General features: G+C 57.9%; 1 protein-coding gene across 1 annotated transcript; it reads right to left on the bottom strand.

Annotated features, from left to right (window-relative positions):
• Positions 1-347: 347 nt before the first annotated feature.
• On the bottom strand, positions 348-6,619 carry LOC127023650 (glutamine synthetase). The gene is made up of 6 exons (XM_050907877.1): positions 6,415-6,619; positions 5,688-5,849; positions 3,785-3,931; positions 2,757-2,884; positions 1,375-1,574; positions 348-1,089 (listed from the first exon to the last, which is right to left on the bottom strand). The coding sequence occupies exons 1-6, from the start codon at positions 6,617-6,619 to the stop codon at positions 768-770; spliced, it is 1,164 nt and encodes a 387-aa protein (XP_050763834.1). The 3' UTR covers positions 348-767.
• Positions 6,620-10,332: the final 3,713 nt, after the last annotated feature.

Here is a 10,332-nt window from a genome sequence, read left to right as displayed (position 1 = left end):
CGGAGGGGAGGGCTGCCGCTCGCTGTGCCCAGTGCCGGGCCAGCTTTGCTGACTCAGCGGCACACACCCTGTGTAAACGCTCGCCAGCTGCTGCCCCGGCCGCTGTTTGCTCAGCCTGCGCCGTTCTGTTTGCCTTTCGGGAGATCACGATGGAAGGAGATGGCCTTTCGGCCACCAGCAAATGGGGCAAGGCAGCTCCAGGCACCTGCCCCAAGGATCCTCCAGCATCTCCGCTCCTCCAGCCCCTGTCCAGGGCCGGTGCAGGCTGCTCAGTGGCTGCAACCCATCTGCAAGACCCAAATTAAATCTTCCATGAAGCTCTAGGAGCTACAGAAAAACACACGCGCTGCAGCATAACCTGGCTGCCACGCAGCCAGGAAAATTATTTATTATCATTTCCTTGCAACAGAGATATGGAAAAAAAGCACCCGCCCTCCCCAGGTGCTAACAGCAGCAGCTGCAGCTTCCACGTAGGGATCTATGTACATCACAGTGTAAAGTCCATCGGGAAAAAAATTCAATCCAAGTTTTAAAAAAAACTCCCCACGTACGACCTAAAACCAGGAACCAGAAAAAAAGTGGTTGAGAAAATAGGTTGGGCCCCTCCCTCTTACTATAAAATATATATATATTTCTAAGGCGACGTTTCACAAAACCAGAAGCGAGGTTCCTAAAGAGTCTGAGCTTGCAGCCAAGGACACTGCACAGGCACAAATCCCACGTGAGAAGCTAGTGTAGAAACGAAAACCTCCACCCACCCCGCGGCCTCAGTGGTCAGCATAGTCCTTGGTCTCCACCCCGGTCTCATTGAGCACCGTCGTCCTCATGATGGCCTCGGTGACCGCGTAGGGGTCGCAGTTGGCCGCCGGCCGCCGATCCTCAAAGTAGCCGTAGCCGTCTTGGCCGACCTGGCGCGGGATGCGGATGCTGGCGCCTCGGTTGGCCACGCCGGCGGAGAACTCGAAGATGTTGGATGTCTCGTGGTGGCCGGTGAGCCGCCGGGAGTTGTCCCTGCCACCCCGCGGGTCGTAGACGCAGATGTGGTAGTCGTGCCGCTTGCTCAGCTTCTCGATGGCAGCTTCGATGTGTCTGTGGGAGAGGAGCGGGGGGCTGGGTTTGTCAGTAGGTCCATTTGGGGGGAGTTCCCATGGCCAGGAAGGCTGTCACCCCCTCCTTCTGTGCAGGGACGAGGACAGCCCGGGGGACACTCTCATATGACCAGCTGCTTTTAAAATAAAATGAGCTGGGACAGCCCCAGCCCTGCCTGGTGCAGCCACCCAGGTACAGAGACACACGCACTATGGGGAGCTGCCACATGGCCAAGGACACCCCAAACCTCCCGGGTACATCCCAGGGAACCCCCCCAGGACTCACTTGAGACCCCCTTCTCTCCGCATCTCCTCAGTGCTGTAGTTGGTGTGACACCCGGCGCCGTTCCAGTTGCCGGTCATCGGTTTGGGGTCCAGAGTAGCCACAACCCCAAAGTCCTCGCAGACGCGGTGGAGGATGAACCGAGCCATCCAGAGGTGATCCCCCATCTCGATGCCTTCACACGGGCCCACCTGGAATTCCCACTGGAAGGGGCGAACGGATGCGCCAGTGAGGATGGGCAGGTTTGAGTCTCCCCAGCCGTCTCATCCCTGCCACCCCCCAGCGAGGGCTGCCAGCCTGGGGTACGGCTGAGCTTTACCCCTTGGGAATCAGCAACAGGGATGGGGAGCATCGAGTTAAGGAACAGGATAGCTTTGGCATGCAAAAAAATGGGAATAAACTGCTCATGACTAAATAGAGCAAATCAGAGGGTTTTTAATCAAAATGGAGGTCAATAAGCACCACGCTTGCCTGCGAGGCTGGTGCTGGAGCTGCTGGCATGCAGGATCCCCCAATTCACGCTGCAAACAGGGCAGGGGACTAACGAGGAGCCTGTTAGTCCTGCCCAGGGCTGCTCCCTCCCCGGCCGGAGCCGGGGTTGCGTCACCCACGGTGACTAAGCAGAGGGCGATGCATTTACAGCTCCTGGCATGGCCTGCCCGAGATCGAGCCCAGGATGCAGAAAGCAGCCAAGAAGGACCCTGAAAAAGTCAGGGCAAACAGCAGGGTCGTTAAAAGTCCTGCCGCAGCTACACTGCAGATAAGCCCCCTGCTTATCACCGCCACATCAGCAGCAGGAGAGTCAGCGATTCGCAGGCTGCAGGGCCAAATCGCCGTCGGTCAGTCTGGCCGCTCGCCTAATGCAATCAGGGACTCCCTCCGGCTAACTCCTAAACAAACCCACATCTCCCCCAACCGCTCCCCAAGGCCACGTCCCACCCCAGCTTCCCGGCTCCTGGGGTAGAGGAGCAGGACGCAGACACCCGTCGCTCCACACACTGCTCCCGCAGCCCGTCCCGGCTCACGCTGTCCCCTGCATCCCTGCTCCACGGGGGAAGGAAAGTGCAGGGGAGCACCCAGCTCCGCACAGGCTGCCAGAGCTCAGGCTGAGCTGCGCAAGGAGCTCGCCTGCAGTTTGGCTTGGCTGCGATTTCACCTGCCTGCCCCAAAAAGCAGGGATTTGCATGCTGGAGTGAGTGAGGAGAAAATCAAACATGTACATTTTCATCCTAGCAGCGCAACTGCTCCCATCTAGACAAAACCGATGTGGGGAGTCAGTGGATTTGGCATCCCAGAGGAGCTGGGAATTGCTGGGTTATTCCAGCCTCACGATAACTTGTATGCATCACTGGAAACAGGGGCTGCACGGGGCCGTCCACACGTACCTGGGAGGGCATCACCTCTGCGTTGGTGCCACAGATCTTCACCCCCGCGTAGAGACATGCCTTGTAGTGGGACTCCACAATATCACGCCCATACACCTTATCTGCTCCAACCCCGCAGTAATAGGGGCCTGGAAAGGAAAGAGGAGTCACCACCCAAGTAAAGCTTTTGGGAGCAACAACAGCACTGCAGCATAATCCCACCACTCCCAGGTACCAGCGATCATCTGCAGAGGATTTATGGGAATTAAATGGTGTTGCCCTCCACGGTCCATCGAGCCACCGACCCCTACTCCAGCACCAGCAGCGTGAGCAATTCATCTGTGCAACCTCAGCCTTATCTAGGCAGTTAAACAGGACTTGTAATGCATCAACTGGGAGGTGGCCAGGAGATAAGGAAAGCTTGGTTTGGTCTGCCCCGCAGCACCTTGCTGACCCTCGGAGCACATCAAGTATCTGAGATTGTTCTGACAACAGCCGACATTGTTCATGGCTAGAAAATTCAACTTGCTGTGGTTTTATATGGCTCTTCCTCATTCAGGCAGATCAGATGAAGATCTTCTTCCCGCCTGGGGGAAGGGAGATGTTGAAAGCGGCCAGTCCCCACAAAAGGCTGATTCAGTCAGGTTGGGAAACCCCTGGCCCTCTCCCAGGAGGCAGCTGAGGTGCTGGGGCTTGCTCGCTGCTGCAGGAGGGGAAGATGTGCCGGCCCTTTCCCGAACAGCCACGGGGAGGAGGTTTTTCCAGCCAAGTTCTCCAGCCCTTGCCAAACAAGTCGTGCGGCTGAGCTGTTTGTGCAACCGGGGTCCGGCGGGAGCGGCACTGCCAGCCGGCTCACGTGAGCCGCGGGGCACCCGGCGCTCTCGGCAAACAGCTCCCGCCCTCACGCCGGCTCCTGCCCGGTGTCAGCTGCGATGGAAAAGCTGCACCCGAGGTGGGGGACAGGATGCCTGCCGCCGGGCAGCACCCCCCAAGCAGCAGGGTGGGAGCCGAGGGGAGGATTTGGGTTGGGGAAGGGAGGGAGCACTTACCCTGCGGGCCGGGGAAGCCGTTGTCGGGCCAGCCGTAGGGGTGGCCATTGATGCCCAGCAATGTGTACTCCTGCTCCATCCCGAACCAGGGGTGGCTGTCCTTAACCAAGTCCATGACTTTCTTGCATGTGTGTCTCAGGTTGGTCTCTGGGAGCAGAGAGGTCTGGGTCAGACCCGTGCCGTGGGCAGGCGTCCACCACGCTCTGCTCCATCCCACTCAGAGATCGAGACTCCACCACTGCCAAGTGCTTCCCACAGAAGCCTTAAGGAAACCAGTGAGCGAATTCCCCCCTCCTGCAACACTCCCTGCTCACCGGTTTCCTCCTCGCAGAGCTACTCCATCACCACAGCATCAGGCCACAGGCCGAGAGGGTTTAATCAGCCTACTCCCCAAACCACCGCCGACGGTCCATGAACATCCTCCTCCTCTTACACACCGAGAGACCAGGAGCCATACCCCAGCCCTGTCCTACAGGTGTCCGGCAGATCTGGGAACAGGGACTATACATCTCCCATCACTTCTTCACTCCCATCCTCTTTCTACCAGCCTCAGCTTAATTATCCTTATCTTTCTCCAGCTCCGTGTTTTTGGTTAGCATCCAGGCTGGCTGGCCCTGCCTTGGCCCTTCATGGTGCACAGGGCAACCGGGGCTTTGCCAGGAAGATACAGATCTCAAAGAACCATCCTGACATGGGACAACGTGCCAGGCAAGGGGAATGAGAGCTTGGACTGAAACAGCAGTGGAAAAGAAGGCTGAAAAACTGTTGTCACAGGGACAAGCAGCCTCCAGACTGCAAATTCTGCCTTTAAATCGCAATAAAAGGCCCCACAGCAGCTATGACATACACCCAGAGCGTGGGGCTGGAGAGGAGCGGTGACATCTCCCTTGCACCGATGGGAGAAGGGGGGAAGGCAATTCCCCCCCCAGGGCCCACACAGCCCTTAACATTCACGGAGACCCACCCTGGGAAGAGCTGGAGGGTGCACCCCTCTTGTCTGCAGGGCTCTGGGCTGAGCTCTCTGCCCCGGCTCCAGCCCCAGGAGCTGCAGGGCCAGGGGCTCTCATTGCAAATTGCTCCGGCAGAGGAGCTGCCAGGCAGGAATCTCAACCAAGACGCTTCCCCCGCGGCTGAAAAGCATGACGCTGTTTGAAGAGGAACCAGCCCCGTCTTTCACCATCGCTGCCCGCAGCCTCTCCTCTCCCGGGCAGATGTGTGCATCACCCCGCAGATGCTGTCTTCCTCCCCCGCACCCAGCGGGGACGTAGCCCCGCTCTTCCGGTAAATAACCGGTTATTTGCTGGCAAATAACCCCTCTGGGAGCCCCTCGGCGTGTCCCTCCTGCAAACCGGCTCCCCCTCCTCCGTCTGGGGCTTTATCAGATGGACAGGACAGACACTGGGAGTGCAGACGTCTGCCTGTGGTGGTAAGACCAAGAGCTGGCATGCTCCGGGGCTGCTTGCAAGAGGTCACCCCGAGCCACCCCAGCACCTTCTGCCTCCTTTCTGCAGCCGCCCATCAACAAGGAGAGCGGCCACGAACCCTGTGCATTAAACCCCGCCGCCGCTTCCAGCTCCAACTCCCCCGTGGTAACCCCACAGCCCCGGGGGCTGGGTGTACTCGGGCTCAAAAAACGGGTGACGCCTCTGGCGTACTCGAGTTGGCGAGCGCCGCGAGCTCCACGTCTCGCTGCTCTTCTCCTCGCCCTGCGCCACTAAAACAGGTTCCTGCAAACAACCGCCACCACCAGCGCTTGAATTTCGGAGCCTCGGGCCAAGCGCTCAGTGCCGAGCTGCTCGCCGGTGCCAGCAATCCAGAGCAAGCGGCCCCTCAGAGAGAGAGCACCCTAAATAATAAGGGGGTGACCCTCGGGAGCCGGGGGGTGCACACCAGAGGTGCTCACCTGCGGGTTTCCTGTTGTACTTCAGCACTTCACAGAGCACCAGCTTGTTGGGGTCCAGGCAAAAAGGGTCCCTGAACATGCAGACAGGCACCAGGAACATGTCGCTGTTGGAGCCCTCTGCCTGCGCCGTGCTGGAGCCATCGAAATTCCACTCGGGAACGTCTGTGAGGCAGGAGGGGGACAGAGGAGGGAGGAGGATTGGGAAAAGGTCTCTCTCATACGGATCGTGCCAGGTGCTGGTGGCTTAGACGCAGGATGGAGAGCCCAGAAGGCACCGAGTGCCACGCAACGATGGCCACAAAGGTTTTCTTGCACATCCCTGGAGCCCAGCAGTGCTCCCCGAGCCTCAGTGAATTCACCCCCATTGGGGCACAGGCAGGATCAGCCCCAGCCACTTCACCTCCCTCCGCCAAACCCCATCCGGATGCTGACACGTCTCTGTGCCTGTTTGCCCAGTGGAAAGGGGCAAGGATCTTGTTCTCCCCTTCCCAGCCAGTGCTAATGACAGAGATTACGGATTAAGCAAACCACACCGATGCAGGCTGGATGTTTACCCTGCTGCTTGATATAACCCCATGAGACAACTGCAGCGGGTATCACCAGTGCCACGCAACCAGTGGCAAGTGCCAACTCCCACCGCCCAAAGCACCCCAGAACTTTAACCAGGCGATGCTCGGGGCCCTCCACCACACCACCCATCGTCCAGAGGGAAAAGCAGCAGTGTTACCTTCAACGCTCTTGGGCTCCTTATCGAGGGTCCTGCTCTTGCAGCGCACACCCTCGCCGCTGCCGTCGATCCAGACGTAGGTGACCTGCACCAACCCATCCTGGGGCAGCCTCATGTACTGCTCCCGCACCAGCTTGTTCAGCCTGGAGCTGTGCGACACTGACATGGCGACGGCCCTGCGAGAGCGCGCAGGTGAGCGCGGCATCACCCCCTGCCCATTTCCCCCCGTTTATTTTAAAAGCAAACACCACCACCCCCACCCTCCCCTCCCAAAAATAAGCCACCCCCAACCTCCCGCCCGGCTGCTCGCCGCTGCACAGGCAGCCCCGGCCTGGCTGCTCCCTCCCCGCCGCGAAGCGGAGTGGAGCGTCCCCCGCGGGACTCGAACCCGCGGCCCCGCCGCTCACCGGCCCCAGCGCTGCCCGCGGCCGCGCCCGCCGCGCTTTATACGCGCCCGCGGCCGCCCGGCGCGGGGAGGCGGTGCGGAGGCGGCTCCGCCCCGGGGCGGCAGCGGCAGCGGCAGCGCGCTGGGCTCCGGGCCCCCACCTCCCCCCGAGGGTTACTGATTAAAAACGTTTATCATGATTTTTCTTTCTCCTTAAAATATTACATATGAAAACCAGTAAGCATCGCACTGTTAAAATATCACTTTGTTAAAAAATAACAAGTTATTTCCTAAATATTATTTACCGCCTCCTGCCCCCTTGCTGCACGCGTCCTCCCTCCTGGCACTTTGTTTTTGTAGGGTTGCCCTCTTACACGCGAGTGGGTGTTTTGCCCCCCAGCCCTGCTACAGCGCTGTGGGGTGCGGAGCTGGTGAGGCTCTCCCCGGGTCACCCCAAAAGCCTCGCTGGGACCATGTCCTGCAGAGGTGCGATGCCCGGGAATGGATCGGGGTGTCTGGCTGGCCCTGGGGACACAGGCAACCAGATCCCTGAGGCAACCAGATGCCTGGCACCCCTAACACCACCGCTGTCCCCCCCTGTCCTGCCCTGGACACCCCGGGGGTGACTCCTGCTCACCCGGCTTCAGCCCCTCGCAGCTGTAGGGCTGTGTTTGCCTCCTGGGTGTCTGTGCTTTGAAGGAACGAAAGGCTGAGGGCTGCAGGGCAAGCTACCGGGAAAACACTGAAATCACCCACTTAGCCCCTTGCATCTCTAAACAGTTGAGCTAAAGTACAATTTTTTACATTTTTAAGCACCGGAGCGTAGTTAGGTACCTTTAAAACCCCAAACTATCCACGCACAGCAATGGCTCTGATCTGATTTACAGTCAGCTAAAATCCTCAGCCCACAGGTGTGAATTTGAGTAGATTATTTCAATATAGCAGCAATTTCCAGCTATCGAGCCGAACCCAAATCTCAATTAGATTAATTAAACGGGCCGCTGCCTTTTCTGTTTTCCACAGATACTGCATTACAGGGTTCACATTTATTAGAGCAGACAGATCCAAAACGTGCCAGTGCACAACCGGGCACGAACACAGGCACAGGGCAAACAGCCCACACCGGCGCCTCCCCGGTGTTATCTCAAACACTCTGATTTTTTTTTTCTGGGAGGAGGGTAGGATTTCAAATAAACCCCCAGCAAACCCAGCCAGGTGAGTGCACCGTGACTCTCCAGCCGCAGTTTTTAAGCAGTTTTTCAATGTTACAAGAGGAGAAAAGGCTTTAAAGCATGACCAGGCTCCAAAGCAGTTTGGGGTTTTGCTAATTTCCCCGGTTCCTTAAGGCAGACTCATGCTTGCGGCTGCCTGAGTCACCCCCAGGCATGTTCTTCTGCAAAACAGTAAACATCTGCACTGGACCAGCTAAAAAGACCCCTTCGTGGTTGATGCCTCCCCCCAGGACACCTCCTCACCGGGCACAGACCCACAAACTACCCTCCCCCATCACACCTCCTCGCCGGACACCGACCCCAAAACCCCCAGCTCTATTTTTCTTCTGAAAGTATTTTGGTCCCACTGGCTGATAAACAAGCGGGAAGAAACGTGAAAGCATCTGCGATTGCACAAGAACCAGGAAATGAGATTGGCAGAGAGAGAAGCAAAACTTAATTAGCAATTTTGGTCCCCGGGTGGTGACATCAGTGCCAGCAGGCTGCGGGCAGGCCAGACGTCACCCACCCCACTGCCCGTGGGTGCTGCCCTGAGCAGAGCTCATGCAAAGGAGGTCAGCACCCAGGGATGTGCCTGAGGTTCCCCGGAGCAGCAGTGGCAGAGCCACGCGGGTCTCCTCTGTGTCACCCGTGTCCTTGATGCTGGCCGGGTGATGTTCAGCGTCTCCTGTAGCTGAAACCGGGGTACAGCTCGAAAGCAGCCACCTCCCTTTCCGGGGTATTTTAGGGACACATCCATGAATGTGGTTGAAAAGCTCAGCATTTCCTCATTCCTGTTTGGAAATCATCCCAAGCGGGGCGGCAGCGCAGGAGGAAACGTACCCCTGGGTGTGCAACCCAGCAGCAGCGTTTCCCGGAGGTGTTGCAACACGTGGCCGAGCCAGCGCGAGCGATGGAGGCGTCAGCGGCTCTGCCGGGTCCCTTGGCTCCGTGCACCCATCTCTGTCCTGCTCGGGGAGCTGGAGCCCGTGGGATCGGCCTCGGGGCTGGAGAAGCAGGGGCTGATGCTGAGCTTTCACGAAAAGCAGGGAGGATGGAGATGGACCTGCATCCCTTGGGAAGCATCGCAGACCGAACCTGGGGAGAGGTGAGCCACCTCTCCGGAGCCTGATGCGTTGCATCCTTCACGGCAGACAGCAGGACCAGCAACAGTGTGTTCATGTGAGATGCCAGGGTTCGGCCAAGACCCCACACCTCCCTGAGTCAGCTGGGTATGGGAGAGCCTCATTTTATTCCCAATGAAAGCCCCAGATTCCCTCCTGGATGTGCCCAGCTGTGCAGAAACACCCCAAAGCGCGAGTGGGCTCAAAACCATGGAGAAACGAAACAAAATTCAGGCCGTGTTAATGCTCACTAGTAATCTGGTCTGGGGAGCAGAGCTCCTCTTTGAACGGCTGGAACCACTGAGCACCAAAATACCGAAATGGGGAAGACAGAATAAACACCGATAATCCCTCACCTGGTCAAAGCCCACCCGGCCCCGGGAGGGCAAACACCGTGTGTTTGCGGCTGTTTGGGGGCAGCAGGGATGACGCCAGCCTGCGGGCGCAGGGCCAGGGTCCCATCCCTGCCCAAACACCGCAACTGAGGCAGCTCACCAAATATATGATGGATGCCGAATTATTTCATGTCAAAAAGGATTTTAGTAAGCAGGAGAAAGTATTTCTGCCATACAGTGCTGGGCACCTGCTTATTCAGTATTTCCTTGGGATCAAGTCTTACCTCACCACAGTCTAATTCCAGCCATTTCTATATCATCAACTCTATGTTACACTAATAACGCCGAACACAATTCACACCTGGATCCTCGAGCCTCTTGAATAATATTTTATCCCCCAAGCAAGTCCACGCTCTTTGCAATCAGCAGATTCCTGCCCGCTCCCCTCCGCGCCAGGTACAGTAAATATTAACCACCACGAGGCACCCGACTCAGGGAATCAGTGACTGGCCCAAGGTCAGGTGGCCGGAGGAGCTGAAGGCAGGAAGGGAGCAGGGCTGTCCTTGTAGAAGTAAAAAGTCACAGATTAAATCTCCAGAGGACTTTGCTGAAGACCATTTCAAGCTGCGGCACGGCACAGAGGGGTTTCTCGAGATAAAGGACGGCACGAAGAGAAGCTGATTCTGCTTTATTGCTACAGCACAGACCAACCATCGCCTCTGCCGCGGCGAATGAGATGCCATCCCGGTACCCACAGGGATCGCCCGGCAGCTGCAGGCGATGTTAACAGGATGCGGCAGGGCTGTTCCCTTTCCCAGCACCTTTTTTTTGGGTGATGGCCATCAACCTGCAGCCAGCGATGC

Source organism: Gymnogyps californianus, chromosome 18 (assembly GCF_018139145.2).
Source record: "Gymnogyps californianus isolate 813 chromosome 18, ASM1813914v2, whole genome shotgun sequence".
In the NCBI taxonomy this organism is placed as follows: Eukaryota; Metazoa; Chordata; class Aves; order Accipitriformes; family Cathartidae; genus Gymnogyps; species Gymnogyps californianus.
This window is presented reverse-complemented; position numbering and strand designations above follow the sequence as displayed.